This window comes from Capra hircus, chromosome 23 (genome assembly GCF_001704415.2).
Source record: "Capra hircus breed San Clemente chromosome 23, ASM170441v1, whole genome shotgun sequence".
Taxonomy (NCBI): domain Eukaryota; kingdom Metazoa; phylum Chordata; class Mammalia; order Artiodactyla; family Bovidae; genus Capra; species Capra hircus.
Window position 1 is genome coordinate 43,783,590 of NC_030830.1, and position 22,489 is coordinate 43,806,078.

The window sequence follows — 22,489 nt, forward strand, 5'->3', positions numbered from 1 at the left end:
CGTGCCTCATCCCACGAGAGTGGCAACCGTGACACAGGAAGCGCGTGAGTTCCTGGGAGCCTGGTCCACAGAACAGACTGCTCCTCTCAAGTGGACGAGAGAGAGAGCGGCTTAGTCAGGATCCATACCAGTGGAGTCAGTTAACACTAAAACAAGACCTACAAACTAATCAAAATAATGAAGAAAATACCATTAAAAAGTTAGAATCCAGTCTTTCTGTGCCAAACTGTATCTCTATTCAGCTTTTATATAATTTTATTATATGCTAGACCTTTCAAGCTGTTGATGCATACTGATAAGTCTATGAAGCCCCATTTTAATGTAATGTTCATCACATACAAAAATGTAATTTTCATATGATCAAAATGCCTTTGAAAATTTCTTTCTTTTCATGGATTGACTTAGAGAAAATTTGACAGATTCAAATAAATAAAAAGTGAGGTAAAGTATTTGAACATTTTGGGTCCTTTTTTTATAAATCTAAGAACCAAGAAAAGACAAATTGTTAGTCAAAATGTAGTTGATAAGATTAAGTCATTAGAAAAGCAGTGTATGCTGAGCATAGTAAATCTTTGAGCAGAATCATAGCTTTTGTCCTCACGGAGAAAAAGTAAACAAATATTGAATTGTACCTTCAGTGTGAAAAAAAAATAAAATCTAACTAGTAGAATTGCAACGTTAATGCTTTTCATTGTAAGCTTTGCTTTTTGCTTTGCACACAGAAGTGGAATTACATCTTAGGTAGAGAATAAGTTACTGGCGAATGCCAAGTAATATGTACAAGGCTAACAACTCGTTTTCCCCCAATTGTTTTGCAAAGTAAACATTGAAAGCAAAGTAAAAAAGAAAAAAATATTAGTGCCCACAATCCTAATAAATTTTTTTCATATTTCTGATTTCTTTTTTTCCTGAGAGAGACGAAAGTGTTAAAAAAAACATCTGTGACTATGCTTTAAGCAATCTGCATACCCTCTGTAATAACAGTGGCCAATGAGGTGACCGTAGGATGAAGCAACCTTAAAATGTTGGATTTCAGGTTAACCACTCCAGCACCAACCTGGATCCCACGTGACACAGCACAATTGTCTCTTGGGAGTGAGCAGGAATCAGGTAAGTACTCGCGGCCCTGAGAATGCTGAAATCTTTTGGAAATCTGGGGGTTTCAGAATGCCCAGCCTGCTTTTCTCTCAACTCTGTTCTTTCACTATTCATAAGGAAAAGCACGTAAGTAACTAGGTTAATCATTAGATCATTTTTAAAGATATAAGTGTCACAGATTAGAAAAGTGCTTCCAATGATATCCCCCTACACATGTGTTCCTCTGCAACAACCGCACCCCAGTCAGGAGGTGGCATGGATCCCTCCCTTTGAAACTGAATGCCTTTGTAGCTACATCAACTCATACAGTATGGAAAAGTGATGCTAGAAAATTTATAAGGCTTGGCTATAAAGGGCACACCATTTGTGCTTGCCTCTTGGAACCTCTGCAACTCTAAATCACCATGTGATAGATGTAAGGCTGCCACTCTGGGAGGAAATCCAAACTAGCCTATGTGGGTGAAAGGGCTCCTGTGACCCCAGGAAATGGGATCTGCGGTCTTATAAATTTCATCCTCTCTGGGCCAAAGGCAGAGGTCAGCTCCTCTGGGAAACACGGATGAGACTCACAGAAGATGAAATTACCCTGCCAGGACACTGTGCCTTATAAACAGAGGAGTTTGGAAGCTCTCCCCAAAAGCTCTTCACACAAGCCCTGCCACTTCCCCTCTTGCCCTGGATCTCTCTCTCTCTCCTCTCTCTCTCTCTCTCTCTCTCTCTCTCACACAGACACACACAACTTCTAGGCTCAATTACCCGCTTCCCCACACAACCATCCCCCTCAGAAAAAAAGAGAGCAAGGAAAAGCAGCCAGGGGGCGCGCAGGAGCAGAAGCAGCAACCACCCGCCTCTCATCCAAGTACATCTAAATCTTAAACTTCAACCCAGTAAATGTGTTTTCATTCTAACAAAGAATTAACTGTCTCACACACTAAGAGGAGGACAGGGAGAAGGTCACACATCCCTTCCTGCTTCCACTGTGTTTGGGCCATATTTTCAAGTGTTAGACGGATTTGTAAATAATTGTTACAGCCTTTTATGTGTATTTCTTTCTACTTTTATAGAGAAAAGCTATTTCTGCCCTTTACTGACCTACCTATTCCCACAGTTAAAAATTAACTAAACAGGGAACAAATATTTATAACTGAGACTTTGCGTGTGACAGATATAAACATACAGTGTCTTGTACCTTTCAGGCATTTTTATTTTTAAATAAATGGTACTCACTCATATGAATGAACATGTTTAAAACCAAATGGCTACATTAAAGATAATGGAAAACTCAAGTTCACCTTCAAAAATTATTGCATTTATAATGATTTAAATAGCTCATTACTGAGAGTTCCATTCCAAAGTTTCGGTAAACCCATAGAGTTTTATAAACACATTTTTTCCCTACTGTTACCGCTGTTCACTCTGTTGAAGGAAGGAGCTATGTGGACTCATTTCAAATGTCCTTAGATTATATGTCACTCTAAGGAAACCGTTTTTCCAGATAAGTTGTAAAGAACATGTATTTTTTAATGACAGGTATTTTATCATCTCTGGCCATTTAGATTATAGGTGTGGGATCCTGTTTTATATGGCAGCCTGCTACCGTGGAACTTCTCTTTCAGCTGCTCTAGTTAGAAAAGCTGCTGCCAAACAAAACAGTAGGAGGGAAGCTGTAAAAATGCTTTAAAATGCTAAAAAAAGAAATAAGTGAGCAAGCAGCAATCTAAACATAAACCAGAGGACTCTTCCCATGACCCACGTTCAAGGGAAAGAAACAGAAGATGCAGAGAATTAACAGTACACCAATTTCAAGCCACACTCAAGATCTCTAGAGGAATTAGAAATTATTCAGACAATTACATGTAAGCTGGTGCACTAAAATTATCCTGACACAAATTTCAGATGTTCTTTTGAGTTAGACAAGCCTGGTGTCATGATATTTTCTCAAAAAAATGAGAAGTTATAGAATCTAGGAAAAAAAATATATATATAGGTAGATGTATAACTGAATCCCTGTGCTATACCAACCCAACACTGTAAATCAACTATACGTGAATAAAAATGAATTGCTTTCAAAAAATGAGAGGTTATAATATAAAACTTCAAATTATCATTATAGGTTGTTTCTCTTGATTTAAGGCCTTTTTTCATTAATATCAGAACAATGAAATCTACAGAGTTACATGATGAGATAACCTCCAACAACAATAACTGAAATGCCAATGCAGGAGACATAAGAGACATGGGTTCGATCCCTGGGTCGGGAAGATCCCCTGGAGGAGGGCACAGAAACCCACTCCAGTGTTCTTGCCTGGAGAATCCCATGGACAGAGGAGCCTGGCGGGCTAAGGTGCATGAGGTCACAAAGATTTGGACACAACTGAAGTGACTTAGTGCACACACACACACAGACACACAAAACAACAACAACAGAAAAGGCTCCATCACACAAACTTAGTAAAATCTAGAATCCAAACATGACTATGGGAGATCAAATTGCCAAAATGGTATGGTCTCAGTCCTGCCCTTTGAAAAACTCTTGATGTATAGTAATAAGTAACCAGTATAACTTTGAAAGTTCAATCTGATATTATCTTTGATCCAGGCACACTGTTCTTTTACAGATAGAGCAGTGATCTATTTAATAAAAATACTTCTTTGTTTGTTTGTTTGTTTGTCTGGAATGTATGTAACCAGATGAGTATTAAAAGGGAAACATATAGCATATTCTTTAATATTTGAAGGATGAGTATCTTTACTTTTTCAGACTGGAGTCCAACCCAATATTTAAACTAAATACATCACTTCAATCTTTAGGAAAAAGGCTGTTTATCCCAGAGAAAGCAACTGACTTAAAAGGAGCTGCAGATAAGCCTGTCCATTGCCTGTCAGCTAGACTTTCATTCAGATTACACTGGTGAGCGTAGTGGCAGCCAGGTGCCCTGGGCTCTGGCCGCCTCAGACAGGGACCCACTCACGGGCTGTATGTGTAATCCGCCTGCGCTGGAGGCATCATTGCCGGGACTGCCAGGGTTCAAAGAGGTTCAGTCACTCACTCCAGCTCCAGGCGGGGCACTAGACACGGTGCAGAGGAGCCTCTGCTCCGCACAGCTGTCCTCGCGGGCCGGGTGGGGAACTCTGTCCTTTATCCAGTAATACTCTGAGCCAAATGCTGAGTTCATGACCTCTTAACAGCTTAAGTCCTGAATCCACCTCAGAACTAAGCCCAGAATGAATTGTATTATTTTACGGTCCTATCACAGGCATCTACTTCCTGTGAGGCCAGAAGAAATTTTCTCATTACTGCTCACAGAGGGATGGCCCTCCCTCTCTTTTGCTCCTTTGTTCTTGTAAGGAGCTGAGTAAGAAGAGCAGCCTCCGTGCAAGGGGCTCTCACCTCCTTCTTCTCAGTGGTCCTGGGTGTGTCCCAGATTAGGCTCAAGAATAACCCACCAAGCAATTTCGAGTACAGTGGAATGAGATAACTTCCTGAACATCACCACAGTCAAGAGACAGCTTTACAAAACCATTGGGAATAGCAGTCTCTTGAAGAGATACTGATGTTGTAGTTGGAGGTTATCTTATCATGTTGGGCTTCCCTGATTGCTCAGTTGGTAAAGAATCCACCTGCAATTCAGGAGACCCCAGTTCAATCCCTGGGTTAGGAAAATTCCCTGGAGAAGGGAAAGGCTACCCAGTCTAGTATTCTAGCCTGGAGAATTCCATGGACTATACTGTCCATGGGGTTGCAAAGAGCCGGACATGACTGAGCAACTTCCACTTTGACTTATCATGTAACTCTGAAGATTTCATTGTTCTGATGCTAACGAAAAACACAAAACCTAAAACATCATCTTGGTGGGTCATCATTAATGTTACCTGTCCTTCCTAAACCTTACTCTAAAATTATACCAGCCTATCTAGTTTCTCTCCAACAATAACCAAATACATGAAAAGAGCACTAACTAAACAAAATACATAGGCAATGTCATGAAGACTTAAAAGATGATAAAAAGTCTCACATGATAGAAAATAAAATAATAATAGCTCACAGTTTGCAAAATGACAATGTCAAGGAAATGAATCTAGTCTCATTAAGCTGTTTGTGTCTTCCTAAAGAAATTATCCGGAGAAGGCAATGGCACTCCACTCCAGTACTCTTGCCTGGAAAATCCCATGGGCGGAGGAGCCTGGAAGGCTGCAGTCCATGGGGTTGCTGAGGGTCAGACACGACTGAGTGACTTCACTTTCACTTTTCACTTTCATGCATTGGAGAAGGAAATGGCAACCCACTCCAGTGTTCTTGCCTGGAGAATCCCAGGGATGGCGGAGCCTGGTGTGCTGCCGTCTATGGAGTCACACAGAGTCGGACACGACTGAAGTGACTTTGCAGCAGTAGCAAGAAAATTATCTGTAGCCTTTGTAACACAAGATCAAATACACGAACAAAATTTAAGAGCAACTTGTCCATATCAAAGGATGGAGTCATGTGTTATTATGATTTCAGGCTAACAGGTTCATTATTCATTTCATAGTATTTATTGAGCACCTACTTACTAGGCACCAAGCAATGGGGGCACAGTGACAGTCAACAGAGACACGGTCAAGATTTCTTTAGCCCTCGTAGTCTGGGAAGCAGATTCTGAGACAGCATTTATAAAATATGTATATGATTATAAATGGTGGCATTTGGGATGAAGAAAAGTCAGTTTATTTTAAGGATACATAAAGTAACCCTGATATTTGAATATCAAAGCTGTGAAAACTGATGGATTACTATTAATAATACTATTCATCCTTTTGTGGTCTCTGTTGTTTTCAACACTTTAAAAAGTACTTAAAAGCTTTTAATATTTTAAGGCTTTTACACCATCTTGTTATAACTGAAAAGCAAAGCAGAAACTGAGATGTACATTAAAAAGCATAAATGAAGCACAATTAGATACAGAGGCAGGACATGAGCAGGAACAAGAGGCAATTTGGTTTGGTGGAAGCTTCTGCAAAAGGAAGTAGAGCCACAGAGAGAGGCCTTGAACCCCAGGCCAGGTTCCCAAACTTTTGCAGCAAGAAGGGAGTTTATAAAGAGCTGAGAATGTGAGTTTGAAGAGGCTGGAATTTCTGGGAGTTTTTCTTGGAAACAATGGGAAAAATGCAATAAAGGGAGAGACAGTGCTTACAAATATCATTTAAGAGAATATGCCAATAATTAATCCATAAGGGTATGGATTACTAACTCATCCATGGAGTTGAAAAATAAGAGATAGGTATAGGCTACATAAAAGCAGAGGCAATATTTTGCCATTAGTATGTATATAGTATGTATGTATGCGTAGAGACACTACTACATAAAAGCATACTTTGCCAACAAAGGTCCGTCTAGTCAAAGCTATGGTTTTTCCAGTAGTCTTGCATTGATGTGAGAGTTGGACTATAAAGAAAGCTGAGCGCCAAAGAACTGATGCTTTTGAACTGTGGTGTTGGAGAAGACTCTTGAGAGTCCCTTGGACTGCAAGGAGATCCAACCAGTCCATTCTAAAGGAAATCAGTCCTGAATATTCATTGGAAGTACTGATGCTGAAGTTGAAACTCCAATACTTTGGCCACCTGATTCAAAGAACTGACTCATTGGAATAAACCCTGATGCTCGGAAAGACTGAAGGCAGGAGGAGGAGGGAACAGCAGAGGATGAGATGGTTGGATGGCATCACCGAATAGGCATAAGTTTGAGCAAACTCTGGGAGTTGGTGATGGACAAGGAGGCCTGGCATGCTGCAATCGATGGAGTCGCAAAGAGTCGGACATGACTGAGCGACTGAACAGAACTGATAGGCTATATTGAGGAGGAACAATTTTGGGTAGTAACTGACTAGATATAAAAGACTCTTGAGAATTCAAATCCAAAATTCTGAAAGGAACAATGGTCTATGATCATAAAGTAGGATCAACAACAAGTATGGTTTTGAACCCACTGAGTTTCAAGTGCTAATAGCATGCCCAGCTATTGAGTTAGGCAGAGTTCCAAAGAATAGCAAGGAGAGACAAGAAAGCCTTCCTCAGCAATAAATGCAAAGAAATAGAGGAAAACAATAGAATGGGAAAGACTAGAGATCTCTTCAAGAAAATTAGAGATACCAAGGGAACATTTCATGCAAAGATGGGCTCGATAAAGGACAGAAATGGTATGGTCCTAACAGAAGCAGAAGATATTAAGAAGAGGTGGCAAGAATACACAGAAGAACTGTACAAAAAAGATCTTCACGACCAAGATAATCATGATGGTGTGATCACTCACCTAAACCCAGACATCTTGGAATGTGAAGTCAAGTGGGCCTTAGAAAGCATCACTAAGAACAAAGCTAGTGGAGGTGATGGAATTCCAGTTGAACTATTTCAAATCCTGAAAGATGATGCTGTGAAAGTGCTGCACTCAATATGCCAGCAAATTTGGAAAACTCAGCAGTGGCCACTGGACTGGAAAAGGTCACTTTTCATTCCAATTCCAAAGAAAGGCAATGCCAAAGAATGCTCAAACTACCTCACAATTGCACTCATCTCACACGCTAGTAAAGTAATGCTCAAAATTCTCCAAGCCAGGCTTCAGCAATATGTGAACCATGAACTTCCAGAATTTCAAGCTGGTTTTAGAAAAGGCAGAGGAACCAGAGATCAAACTGCCAACATCCGCTGGATCATGGAAAAAGCACGAGAGTTCTAGAAAAACATCTATTTCTGCTTTATTGACTATGCCAAAGCCTTTGACTGTGTGGATCACAATAAACTGTGGAAAATTCTGAAAGAGATGGGAATACCAGACCACCTGACCTGCTTCTTGAGAAATCTGTATGCAGGTCAGGAAGCAACAGTTAAAACTGGACATGGAACAACAGACTGGTTCCAAACAGGAAAAAAAGTACGTCAAGGCTGTATATTGTCACCCTGCTGATTTAACTTATATGCAGAGTACATCATGAGAAATGCTGGGCTGGAAGAAATACAAGCTGGAATCAAGATTGCCAGGAGAAATATCAATAACCTTAGATCTGCAGATGACACCACCCTTATGGCAGAAAGTGAAGAGGAACTAAAGAGCTTCGTGATAAAAGTGAAAGAGGAGAGTGAAAATGTTGGCTTAAAGCTCAACATTCAGAAAACGAAGATCACAGCATCTGGTCCCATCACTTCATGGGAAATAGATGGGGAAACAGTGGAAACAGTGTCAGACTTATTTTGGGGGGCTCCAAAATCATTGCAGATGGTGACTGAAGCCATGAAATTAAAAAAGGCTTACTTCTTGGAAGGAAAGTTATGACCAACCTAGACAGCATATTGAAAAGCAGAGACATTACTTTGCCAACAAAGGTCCATCTAGTCAAGGCTATGGTTTTTCCAGTGGTCATGTATGGATGTGAGAGTTGGACTACAAAGACAGCTGAGCACCAAAGAATTGATGCTTTTGAACTATGGTGTTGGAGAAGACTCTTGAGAGTCCCTTGGATTGCAAGGAGATCCAACTAGTCCATTCTAAAGGAGATAGGCCCTGGGTGTTCTTTGGAAGGACTGATGCTAAAGCTGAAACTCCAGTACTTTGGCCACCTCATGCAAAGAGTTGACTCATTGGAAAAGACTCTGATGCAGGGAGGGATTGGGGGTGGGAGGAGAAGGGGATGACAGAGGCTGAGATGGCTGGTTGGCATCACCAACTCAATGGGCATGAGTTTGAGTGAACTCCGGGAGCTGGTGATGGACAGGAAAGCCTGGCGTGCGCAGTTCATGGGGTCACAAACAGTCCAACACAACTGACCAACTGAACTAACTGACTGACTAAACTAACTGACTAGATATAAAAGACTTTGGAGAATTCAAATCCAAGGGTTCCAAGGGAACAGTGGGCTACGAGCATAAAGCAGGATCAACAATGTCTGCTTCTGTTACTGGAAGCAAACAGAAGGCAGGACCCTAAACTAGTATTGAGAGTCTTATCCCCTACTCATTATATTGAACGATACACTCTTGGATGTTTAGGATGAAGTTCCAAACAGCTTTTAAACAATCAAGGCCAAGTAAGTTTTTAGGACTTAATAGGTATATTTAATTAAAGATGTTTTTTACTTAATCATATCTAAGTGTATGGGTTTCCCTAGTAGCTCAGTTGGTAAAGAATCCGCCTGCAATGCAGGAGACCCGGGTTTGATCCCTGGGTCGGGAAGATCCCCTGGAGAAGGAAATGGCAACCCACTCCAGTACTCTTGCCTGAAGAAATTCATGGACGGAGGAGCCTTGTGGGCTACAGTCCATGGGATCGCAAAGAGTCGGACACGACTGTGTGACTCATGTTCACTTTCACTTTCACATGTACTGACTAATATTTTATAAGAATACAGAAAACTGGTAATTATATCCAGTTAACATCACAATGTATATCTCGCTTTTCACCACATCTTTCACTAAAGTGAAAAGTACTAGTCACTCAGTCATGTCTGACTCTTTGTGACCCCATAAACTGTAGTCCCCTAGGCTCCTTTGTCCATGGAATTCTCCAGGTAAGAATACTGAAGTGTTCAGCCATTCCCATCTCTGGAAGATCTTCCCGACCCAGGGATCAAACTCAAGTCTCCTGCATTGCAAGCAGACCCTTTGCTGCCTGAGCCATCAGGCGTATGAACTACAATTTCATAAGAATATAGCAAGCTGGCAATTATATCAGGTTAATATCACAATGCATAGCACGCTGGTCACTAAATCTTGGCAATGTTGGATTAAGAATCCAGTTAAAGAATTATGGACTTACGTACCTGTGGTATCCACCTAGAAGACACAAAGCTTGTCACTTCTATTACAGACAAGCCAGTTTGGGAAAGTTGATTGATAAATTCAATTTTTATATCTGTAGGAACTATAACCTAAGAAAACATTAAAAATTACATGTTATTTGCATAGAGTCTAAGGCACATAAATAGAAATTAACTCTTAACTGAAAGTAAATACTATTAAAGATGTATAAATTCAAGTAGCTACTGAGAACAAACATAATCATCTAATATATGAAATCCACATAAGCCTTTAGACGCTGAGTAAATATTTAGATTTAACATTTTAAATAAACTGTGTAAAATAAACATCAAACTACCTTTTCATTCTGCAATCCATCCCTAGGTCCAACTTCTACTATTTTCACATATTCAGGGAATCCAGATAGCTGGGCTGATTCCTGAAATGGAAAATACAAGGCAAGAAAAAGAGATCACCGTTTTGTCATTGAAGCTGCTTATATGAAAAGTCAAACAATTCCACTTTGTTAAGATTAAGTTATCACCCTGGAAAATTAATAAAGGTAAGAAATCAATACAATGATATAATGCAAAATACAAAGTTTATGCTATTAACTACGTGAAGCCATTTTTTTCTTACAGTCCAGTAATAGTATAATTGGGCATCCCTGGTGGCTCAGCAGTACAGAATCTGCCTGGGGTGCAGAAGGCAAAGGAGACATGGGCTCAAGAAGATCCCACGGAGGAGGGCATGGCAACCCACTCCAGTATTCTTGCCTGGAGAATCCATGGACAGAAGAGCCTGGAGGGCTACAGTCCATAGGGTTGCAAAGAGTCAGACACAACTGAAGCGACTGAGCATAGGGCAATAGTCTAATTATGATTAAAACTCAAAAGATGAACTTCAAAGATAAAACTGTGAAGAAGATGACTTAAGATCTAAAGATCAAATCTGTTGAGTACTTCTGTGTGTGATGATAAACACAGCATCATTTGAGTTCATTGAAAAAATAGATCTTTGTATTGACAGACTTTTGCACTTTCCTTCACTTGCCAAGTGTGAATTCAGATTTCTTGCCTGTGCTGGTGAAGATGTGCTGTTTACTTCTTGTCTGTGTCACACAGCATGACCAGCACCTAAACACAGCTTCCTGAAGGTCAGACTCCCCCACCCCCGCCAGGATGACCCAACCCTGGATATTCCCATCTGTCCCTAAACTTAGGATTATGGACATACAATGTTTAGAAGGACACTAGTTTAAAATAGGGTAAATAGAAACAGACTTTCTCAACTTCATATTGCAGTTAAAATTAGAAATAGGCTACATCCTTCCAGACGGAACAAACATAACCTCCTGGTATCTCTAAGCACAGTTAAGGTCCGGTAATCAATCATCAGAGTCTTCAAGCTAACAGAATTGAATCAGATCAGCATAACCTATGCTTCGACGTTTTCATTTGGTTGCTTTTTTGTTTTTTGTCTTGCCTTCCATAAGGGATGATTAATCTGGGCTGACCAAATTGCATTGTCTCTGTCCTGGTAACAATCACAAGCATACAGAGATAAAGTGGCTATTTTGGGTGTGGGACTCCATTTGTTTCCATAACACGGAAGAACATGCCCTGCCCGCCTTTGGAGGATCCATAGCTGTTGCTTGATTTTATTAGCATTCTGTGCTAACTAACTCAGCAAAAGAACCCAGATGCTTTCTGTTACAAAGTTTACATACCACCCTCTGCAATGTCCACAAAATCAGGCAGTTCAATAAGCAAAAGTTAACCAAAAAGGAAATGAATTCTCATTCCTGCATCTCCTGAGCAGGTGGTGATGCATGCAGTTGGGAGGATGGAGGCTTGAGCGAGGACTTGTGCAGGTTCTCAGCCTCAGGCTCAGTTTTGGATGGTGATCAGGGAGTCACGTCTCGTTCACAGGGTGGCCGTCATTTCAACCAAACAGTACAGGAGAGGGGGGCATGGAAAAGCAGAGTAAATAAAGAGAAGCTCACTCCTCTCTTATTACATCCAGCCCTAAAATTACAAAAAAACAAAACAAACAAAACAAACAAAAAAAAAAACTAGGCAATCTTAAACCATGTGGTCTTATTATTGTTGACTGTTTCCTGAATCTCATTTCCAATAGCAATTAGCTTGGAGCCTACAGGGATGAAGAATATTTCTTTATTAGACAACAACATTTAACAAAGAATATGAACATGGTATTTTTTAAGGTGACAGTAGTATGCTGAGTATAATTAAAGGGACCTTCCCTTGCATCACTGTTGTAAGTGGCAGAGGTAACAAACAATCTTGAGAAATTAAAGTATAATTCCCCACCAAATATTGTTATTATTGTCTTCTAGGCATGGATCTGTATACCCTCTTCCTGAATACCTGAGAAATCAGAAAAAACTTATAATGTGTTCAGTAAGCTCAAAGAACAACATTTCCCTTAAAATAGCATGTGTGTGCATGAGTACTAAGTCGCTTCAGTCCTGTTGACTCTGTGTGACCCTATGGACTCTGTTCACTATCCTGTCTCTTACCATATATATCTAAAGGGTACCTAATCGGTACGTTTATTACTGGTTCTATTTTGGCATATACCCAACACCTAGCACTTAGTTGGGAGAAGGAAATGCCAACCCACTCCAGTATTCTGGCCTGGAGAATCCCAGGACAGAGGAGCCTAGTGGGCTGCCGTCCATGGGGTCACACAGAATCAGACACGACTGAAGCGACTTAGCATGCATGTATGCATTGGAGAAGGAAATGGCAACCCACTCCAGTGTTCTTGCCTGGAGACTCCCGTGGACAGAGGAGCCTGCTGGGCTGCCATCTATGGGGTCGCACAGAGTTGGACATGACTGACGCGACTTAGCAGCAGCACTTAGTCTATACTTCCTAAGTGCTTGTTGATTGTATTAGTGAGTCTCTTTCATCACTGGCTTTATTCCAATTGTCATCCTTTTCCACTCAGTCTATTGCTTCCTAAGTATTCTCCCTAATCTTATTTTCCATAACTGAAATCTTTCAGAATCTACCAGTCATTTGGAGAGATCTATCAACCTAAGGTAAAAGATGATGCATGACTAACTCTCACCTTCTCCCACAATCTACTTCAAGCATCCTGTGATTTTAGTCATGCTAGAGTCATGTCCTGCTCACTTTCATGACTGTACACATGAAGTTACTTTTCACTGGAAAGAGCTTCTATCCATAGGGGTAATTTTCCACCAAACCCGTGTCTTTTCTTCACGGGCACAGGATTGGACTTCATTTCTCCCCTAAGAGTCACGTCTGAACATGTTCAGCTGACAGAACATGAAGGTGAATGCTATGTACCCCGTTCAGGCTTGGCCCATGAAAATACCCCATGTACATGCATCCATGCTCCTTCCCTTCCAGACCTCCTGATGTAGACGAGTATGGCAGACTTGGAATCTGACAAAGACAAAAAAAAAGAAAAAAAGAAAGGAAGCTACACTTGAATCGCTACTTGAAAAATAATTCTATAAGAAGCAATTGTTTTGTCATAGAAAAATAAATGGCAACTGTGTTACAATATTGAGAGGTATATCTTTTATAGCTAGTAATTGTGAGAAAAAGGGCCTGAAGTTTTACTTTACTTGCAAGCTAACGAGTTGAGCCTGCCATGGATTCTGGTAGAAGACACAGGAACCCTGGGTCAGAGAAGGAAAAAAGGTATTATCACTCCTAACAACCACAGTAGTTAGAGGATCAGGATTTATGTGGTTCTCCAAGCCCAATTTCCAGGAAGAAAAGGGGACCTTGTAAGGCTTGCACAGGCAATGGGTTCCATTACAGGAAAGGAACTCCAAGCACATGGAGCTTGAAACTTTGGTAACGGGCAGTAACTCGGATACATCATGTGTATGCATGTAAACACATAATGGATACATCATGTGCTTATGATGCTTGGCCGTGAGTTCGCCTGCCTTTTGTCCCAGAGAAAGACACTCCCCCTTGGCTCCAGAAGGATATACTAGTTCTATCATTGAAAGCTGCTCTGCATACAAAAACCCTTGGAAAGAGAGTTTGGAACAAAAGTATTTGTGCCTCTGCTTGTAAGACAAACAGAAATTCAAGACACCCATGGAGAATTATTTCCCAATAACACCCACTCTTCATTTTTACACCATCTTGGTTTATGGCAAATTGTCACATTAATAAACCATTCTGTTTTGCCCCTTTGATAAATGAACAGGAGCTAGAACCAAATCAGTTCAATTTCTCTCATGAAAATATTTAATTAAAGCTAGTCCAGCAGGTGGCTTCCAGGAAGGCACAATGGTAAAGAACCTGCCTGCCAATGCAGGAGACATGAGTTATATCCGTGGGTCAGGAAGATCCCCTGGAGGAGGAAACAGCAACCCACTCCAGTATTCCTGCCTATAAAACCCCATGACAAAGGAGGCTGAAGAGGTATAGCCCATGAGGTCACAAAAGAGTTGCACCCCACTTAGCAACTAAAAGACAACAACAGCAAACAACAGCAACAGCCTCACCAGACCTCCAAGGAACAGGAGGAAAACAGCCTACAATACAATACAAAAATAGCCACGCCCACTCCTCTTGAGGATCCTGTAGCCAACCAGCAGAATGAATCTTATGCAGCAGTGGCCCATGCATCAGAAACCTGGAGTTGTTTACTCTGTATCTATTTTATGACAGTGGGTGTTACTATGCTCAGTGCTATTATATATCCAGGCAGCAATGATGGCAATCCAGGCAATGGAGGTTTGATCAGCAGTGTGATTCCAGTGTGCCTCATCAGAGTATGGGCCTCAGATGACCCATCGGCAGCCATAATTTATTGCCATAATTCATAGTGCCTCCCCAAAGTGTCTTTAACATCTCAGTCCACAGTTTCCCAAATGGCAGACAAATAAGCTAGGCCAATGACCACAACCCACGAGTCAATAAAAACATGGGAAAGGCCTCCAGCTCCACTGGACGAGTACAGTGATCGCAGCCCTTTTCAGTTCTGCATGGCAGCCTGGGAGGTTTCCCAACCGCAGGAGCCCAGTGGTCATCATCGGGTTTCAGCTCGGCTGAAACATCATCCAGCCACGCTAAGAAAAGCACCGTGAAGAGAAGGGTCCCCACTGAGCTGGTAGCTTTGTTCCAGGCAGTGGAATGGACAACAGGGGGCAGTGACTACTTTTCGTGTGTAAAGCTGAGATCGCACTGGGGACAGGCCAACCACTTTCTCAAATATACCATTTCCATTTGATTAGTGAGGCCTGTTGAAAATGTCTGACCTCGTTAGCCACCACCTCCAAGCTGAATCCCCAAAATGGAAATATGGGCCAGAGAGACAGAGAAACCTCCCTGAGTCAAGCGTCCAGTTAAAAAAAAGGACTCCATGGCAGGCTGACAACTGATTTTCCAAAGATACCTGGAAGGCTGTGTCATGGAAGTAATGGATACACAGCCCTCCAAAGTGCCAGGAGGAGGAGGCTTCCTGACTCTGCCAGAAGCTTCAATTTGCCAAATCACCAGTCACAGAGTCTTGGAGATCCAGGAGGTCAGAGATTTTGGGGCTCCCCCGAAGGTATGTTCTGCTTCACTACCTGTGGCTCTTCCTATTGAAATGGTTCCCTCTGGCATTTATGGGACAGAAAATCACAATCACAATATGCTCCAGTTTTTACTATACATTCAGCTGTGGAAGCAGCAAGGCCTCACCCGCAAGGCTGCTTCACCTCCCCTTTGACACTGGGAATACTGCTCAACCCCATCGATGGAATCAGGACACCCACCACCAAGGGACTGATAGGATGGTGACTTGGTAAGTGTCCCCGCTTCCCCCACTGGTCCCTGGCACACTCAGATAGATGCTACTCACGCACCGACACTCGTCTTTTGCCTGAAACAGCTGAAAGAGGAAGGACAGCAATGATGAGGGGGTGCAGAAGGAAAGACCAGCACAGCCGCCGTTCACTGGCTCAAAGCAATGACCTCGCAACGTCTCAGGTCTGCACAGAGCCCTATACCGAGAGCAAAATCATCATTTCTGACGCCATCTATTTCAACCTTGGTAACTAACCCCTGCACTTAGTATCCATAACTGTGCTGGTTTCCAACAGTCATCAGCTTGTTCCTTCTGCCTGACAAGGGCTAAACTTGTACATGCTTCCACTGTTAAGATACCATCTCTTAACTCTTTATCCAGTTACAGTATAAGGCCTAAGAGAGTTTTGCAAGGTGGCAAGGCTGACTTTAAAACTCATCTGTAATTCTTTGGGTCCTTTCTCATTTTCCAGTGGGCTGCTTTTCAGCACCTTACACATAATCTGGGGCAGTAGCACCTCTGTACTATTCAGTGGCTTCCTCTCATAATGGTGTCCAAATTTCTTCTTTCGACACTCCCAGTAACTACTGGTGGACAGAGAGAAGAGACCCTTCAGCCCACCCAGGAGTCATCTTAGTCCTAGTTTTTGCAATGGATGGGCTTGAGACTGACCAGTAGATACCTAAGGAAGTTCCCTTTCTCTGGGAAGAGCCAGCACAAGTATGGCATCACTCAATCTTTGAACCTATTAATACTTCCCTGAAACCAGACAGCAACCATCTTCCCAGTTCCTCATCTTTAACAAGCAACAAAGCAGAGGACCATCTGTTGCTCCATCAACTATGAAACATGTCTGTTACCAATTCCTGCGGGGGTGTGTGTGTGTGTGTGTGTGTGTGTGTGTGTGTGTGTGTCTGCATGCATGCACTCAGTCATGCCCAACTCTTTGCAGCCCAAAGACTGTAGCCTGCCAGGTTCCTCTGTCCTTGGAATTTTCTGGCAAGAATACTGGAGTGGGTTGCCACTTCCTACTCCAGAGGATCTTTCTGACCCAGGGATTGAAACTCCATCTCCTGGGTCTCCTGAACTAGCAGGTGGATTCTTTACCACTGACACCACTTGGGAAGCCATGATTTCACTCAAATTCCTTTAACCACCTGACTACCTTCATTCTTTCTTTTGCAGAAATTCATGTCTCTCTCAGCATCCCAGTTCATCCACACAACTGTCAAAACCCATGAAAGGTGATGGTATTACTGCACATGCTAGCTAATAAGTAGCCCTGCCAGTGTTCTGGATGCTGGCAGAGGCCAAGCAACTCTTGAGTCAAAGATAAGATGCTTTACTATTCACCTTAATAGCAGCAGCCACAGCACCAACAGTTTTTTCTACTGGTTCCCTGAGCATTACTGGAGCCGTGCTTGGGGAACCAGACCATTGCAACATGTCTGCCCTTTGTTCTGAAAAGACGCACTATTACCCAAGACCACTTGCTGCCCAAACACTTTGCAAAGATATTTTCAAAGGAAGCTAGTAAGACATGTAGAAATGTGAGACACCCATGAAGAATCATTTCTCAATGCTTTGATGACCTCAATTACTGTCCTCAATCAAAACACTTAACTCATTATTCAAGATTTAACTTGTTACCTACTCAGGACTTTTGTGACCTCCATGGAGAATTAAGCACAGTTAACCCTTAAACAATGGCACCCCACTCCAGTGCTCTTGCCTGGAAAATCCCATGGATGGAGGAGCCTGGTGGGCTGCAGTCCATGGGGTCACTAAGAGTCGGACACAACAGAGCGACTTCACTTTCACTTTTCACTTTCATGCACTGGAGAAGCAAATGGCAACCCACTCCAGTGTTCTTGCCCAGAGAATCCCAGGGACGGGGGAGACTGGTGGGCTGCTATCTATAGGGTTGCACAGAGTCGGACACCACTGAAGTGACTTAACAGTAACCTTTAAACAATGTGGGAGTTAGAGGATGTCAGCCCTCCACTCCATGCATTCAAAGACACACAATTCTTTTTCCTCCACAGTTCCTCCTACCTGCTTCTGTATCTGTGGATTCAACCCACTACACATCCCATCAGGTAGCACTATTCAAAAATGCCCACGTATAAGTGGACCTGCACAGTTCAGACCTTTGTTCAAGAGTCAACCACAACTTCATTTCTACGAACCCATAACACTTTGTAGAGATGTCCTATAAAAGAGATCTGTAATTACTTGTTTACCTGCCTGTTTCCCATTTTTTATTATAATCTTTCAGGATGGACACGTACTAAGTGCTTAATTACACTGCTGAATGCATGAATGAGTGAATAAATTCACATTTAAAATTCAGAAAAGCAAAGCTGGCCTTCCATTTATACAAAACTTTTTAGCCAACATTATTAGAGTTATTGGATATATGAAAATGAACCAACTGCACGATAAACTCTGCCCATACAAGATTACATTTTAAGGGAACAGGGGTCTGTGTGCTACCCTCGGGGAGAGGGGTGGTGGGAACATGGCACTATTCTTATATACTGAATATATGAGTTGATGAATGACCTATAAGTTCCATGCTCTAGTCTACAGAACTGGGCGCCACTGTCTTTAAACAGGTCTATAGCATAAATTTATTTTTATGGAATTAAAAGCCCTGTTACTGAGCTCAACGCATCCTGTTTAATGTGGAGTAGTGTATGATACTAGTGAACAACAAAAGATGTATTATCCAGAATAAGAGCTTCAAAATGCCAGGGCTACATGACTGAATGTATGCCCACATCTGGAATCAGATTTCGAACAGTTCACTTTCATAGGGCAAAAACTGAAGCAATACTATCTTACATTTATGTGCTGCCTTATTATTCCAAAGCACTTTTCTATCGACATCTCATCTGTGGAGCTACTCTGTGGGGAAGGCAGACTGAAAAGGAGATTAAATGACTTTCTAAGGTTCCCAACTACGTTTCCTGGCTCCTGTTCTAGTTTTCTTTAGGATGAGATTAAATATATCACCAACTATTGAGCTTTGTTTGAAAAAGTAATAACGAACCATTCTTTCATGAAGAGCATAAATGGGCCACTTTAACTCACATTTTTCAATCTTAAATAAAATTAAATAGAAGACATACTTTCATGGGAATTTTTCCAAAGTCTTTAGGGAGCTTACATGTATAAATATGTTATTACATTTATATGTTTTATATATACTATATAACACACATATATTTTAATTCCAAGCAGTCAATATAGGTGGCTTCTAGATATACACCTTCCTGGTGGTGACAGATATGATTCATTATTTACTCCACATACACTACTTTTTCTTCCCTAGGAAAATGATACCATCCACAGTAGAAATTTCTAGACTGAATTTAAATGTTCTACTCACTTCATTTCTTGAGGAGTAGTTCTACATGCACATAAAGTATTTGTGCATATGAAGATAACCTATTTTATAGCCCATATTGCCCTGGAGAACTGATACAACAACCAAATCAAATGCTTCCACTACAGAGATAAAAAGTGTGAATCAAGAAATTGCAAGATTTTCTTTTGCAATTAAATTGGATTTTTTTAGAGAGCATCAGATGTCCACTTTCCCAAAAGAATCTCATTTTGCCACCTCATGTGAAACATGTACATGGTGCATTTTGCAGCAATGTGCAAGTCTCCACATTCTGCTGTTTGTTGTTTCTTAGATATTAATGTCTCTTTTAACCAAACATAGTTGGAAACACATAAAGCATCATCACTGATGGGGTAGATATTCCCAGGAACCTTGATTCTCTGGAACAATCTAAAGATGGTTCTCCCTCTGGGTGCCTTTCTGAAATGAAGGGCTGAGTCAACAAAACTGATATCTGAAAACTGTCTTTCAGAATATCTATGTCCCAAGGTCAATTCAAAGGCAATTTCTGACAATTTAAGAAGAATTTATTTATAGTCAAGTGAAAATATGGAAAATTCTTAATGCGATGGGAATACCAGACCACCTGACCTGTCTCCTGAGAAATCTGTATGCAAGTCAAGAAGCAACAGTTAAAACTGGACATGGAACAACAGACTGGTTCCAAATCGGGAAAGGAGTACGTCAAGGCTGTATATTGTCACCCTGCTTATTTAAATTATATACAGAGTACATCATGCAAAATGCCAGGCTGGATGAAGCACAGGCTGGAATCAAGACTGCCAGGAGAAATATCATTAACTTCAGAAATGCAGATGACACCACCCTTATGGCAGAAACTGAAGATGAACTAAAAAGCCTCTTGATGAAAGTGAAAGAGGAGAGTGAAAAAGTTGGCTTAAAACTTAACATTCAGAAAACTAAGATCATAGCATCCAGTCCCATCACTTCATGGGAAGTAGATGGGGAGATAATGGAAACAGTGAAAGACTATTTTGGGGGCTCCAAATCACTGCACATGGTGACTGCAGCCATGAAATTAAAAGATGCTTGCTCCTTGGAAGAAAAGCTATGACCAACCTAGACAGCATATTAAAAGGCAGAGACATTACTTTGCCAACAAAAGTCTGTCTATTCAAAGCTATGGTTTTTCCAGTAGTCTTGTATGGATGTGAGAGTTGGACTATAAAAAAAGCTGAGCACCAAAGAATTGACGCTTTTGAACTGTGGTGTTGGAGAAAACTCTTCAGAGTCCCTTGGCTTGCAAGGAGATCCAACCAGTCAATCCTAAAGGAATCAGTCCTGAATATTCTTTGGAAGAACTGATGCTGAAGCTGAAACTCCAATACTCTGGCCACCTGGTGCAAAGAATCGACTCATTTGAAAAGACCTGATGCTGGGAAAGATTGAAGGCAGGAGGAGAAGGGGATGACAGAGGATGAGATGGTTGGATGGCATCACTGATGGTTTGAGTAGGCTCCGGGAGTTGGTGAGGGACAGTGAAGCCTGGCATGCTGCAGTCCATGGGGTCACAAAGAGTCGGACACAAGTGAGCAACTTAACTGAAGTGAAAATAGATTTGTGACATATGACCAAGCCATCTTAAACTCCATGAACAACACATATTACTTTACTGACTTGGAAGGCAAAGGAAGGTATCCACTTACCTTTTAATTGGACAGGCAGAAGATCATTGTTTTCAACAGCATTTGGTCAACTTTTCAACAGATATTAAAAACTAGATCTAAAATGTGAACACTCCTCTGCATGTACTAATATTTATTCTTGGCACAGAATGGGAAATTAGTATTAGCATCAGTGTAGATATATAGCATGATTAACTATGAATTCCCTCTGGAAATATGCAAATTTTATGAACACTTAGATAAATCAAGAAAAGTCAGTAAAAAAGCTTAAGAATATTATATAAGGGGCATCTGTTATATATGTCGATTGAAATGTAGTAGAATATAAAATCATTCAAAATTATTTATTAAAATAAAATATAAGGCTCTTAACATCTGTGCCATATAATTTTCTTCTTAGCTAAATAAATTATAAATATGTCAAGTAATAAATGCATACATATGTATTTAATAACCATCCATTAATTATTACTTTAATACAAACACATAACTGCAATTTAAATAAAATAGCGTATGAGAACTGAAAATAGAGAACCTTAAGATAGACTGTACAAAGAGTATATGAAATGTAGATGCTAATAGAACAATAGAAATGAAATAAAAGTAAGATGGAGCACATGTAAGAAGAAACAAATTCTAAAAGAGCTTTTAATGCAAGCATTTAATTAACCATCCAATAGAAGTATTAACATTCACTTAAAAGTTCAAAAGAGAAAAACTTCCATGCATTAATAGCACATGATGAGACCCTGCATACCTAGTCATGCTTCTTTAAATGGTGACTGTTATTAACATTATCTATTTCAAGAAATATCATTATTTATTCCTGCTTTTTAAAGATTTATGTTTTTTTATCGAAGGATAATTGCTTTACAGAATTTTGCTGTTTTCTGTCAAACTTCAACATGAATCAGCCATAGGTATACATATATCCCCTCCCTTTGAATCTTTTTCCCATCTTCCTCCCCATCTCACCCCTCTAGGTTGACACAGAGCCCCTGTTTGACTTTCCTGAGCCATACAGCAAATTCCCATTGGCTACCTATTTTACATATGGTAACGCTCAACATATCTCATTATTAGAGAAATGTAAATCAAAACTACAATGAGATATCACCTCATACCGGTCAGAATGTCCATCATCAAAAAGTCTACAAACAATAAATGCTGGAGAGGGTTTGGAAAAAAGGGAATGCTCTTGCACTATTGGTGGGAAAGTAAATTGACACAGACATTATGAAAGATGATATGGAGATTCTTTAAAAAATTAGGAATAAAAGCACCATATGACCCAGCAATCCCACTTCTAGGCATATACCTTGAGGAAACCAAAATTAAAAGAGACACATATATCCCATTGTTCATTGTAGCACGATTTACAATAGCTAGAACATGGAAGTGACCTAGACGTCCACTGACAGATGAATAGATAAAGAAGCTGTGGCGCATACACACAATGGAATGTTCAGTCAGCTCAGCTCAGCCGCTCAGTCGTGTCCGACTCTTTGCGACCCCATGAATCACAGCACGCCACGCCTCCCTGTCCATCACCAACTCCCAGAGTTCACTCAGACTCACGTCCATCGAGACAATGATGCCATCCAGCCATCTCATCCTCTGTTGTCCCTTTTTCCTCCTGCTCCCAATCCCTCCCAGCATCAGAGTCTTTTCCAATGAGTCAACTCTTCGCATGAGGTGGCCAAAGTACTGGAGTTTCAGCTTCAGCATCATTCCCTCCAAAGAACACACAGGGCTG

General features: G+C 41.0%; 1 protein-coding gene across 2 annotated transcripts in view; it reads right to left on the reverse strand.

The window, feature by feature from the left end:
• HMGCLL1 (3-hydroxymethyl-3-methylglutaryl-CoA lyase like 1) overlaps positions 1-22,489 on the reverse strand; it is a 188,938-nt gene that overhangs the window by 113,539 nt on the left and 52,910 nt on the right. For both annotated transcript variants that reach the window (XM_018039307.1, XM_018039306.1), the window contains exons 2-3: positions 10,220-10,300; positions 9,885-9,992 (exon numbers count right to left, since the gene is read on the reverse strand). In XM_018039307.1, coding sequence (XP_017894796.1) covers positions 9,885-9,992; positions 10,220-10,300 — 189 coding nt within the window. The remainder of the gene's footprint in view (positions 1-9,884; positions 9,993-10,219; positions 10,301-22,489) is intronic.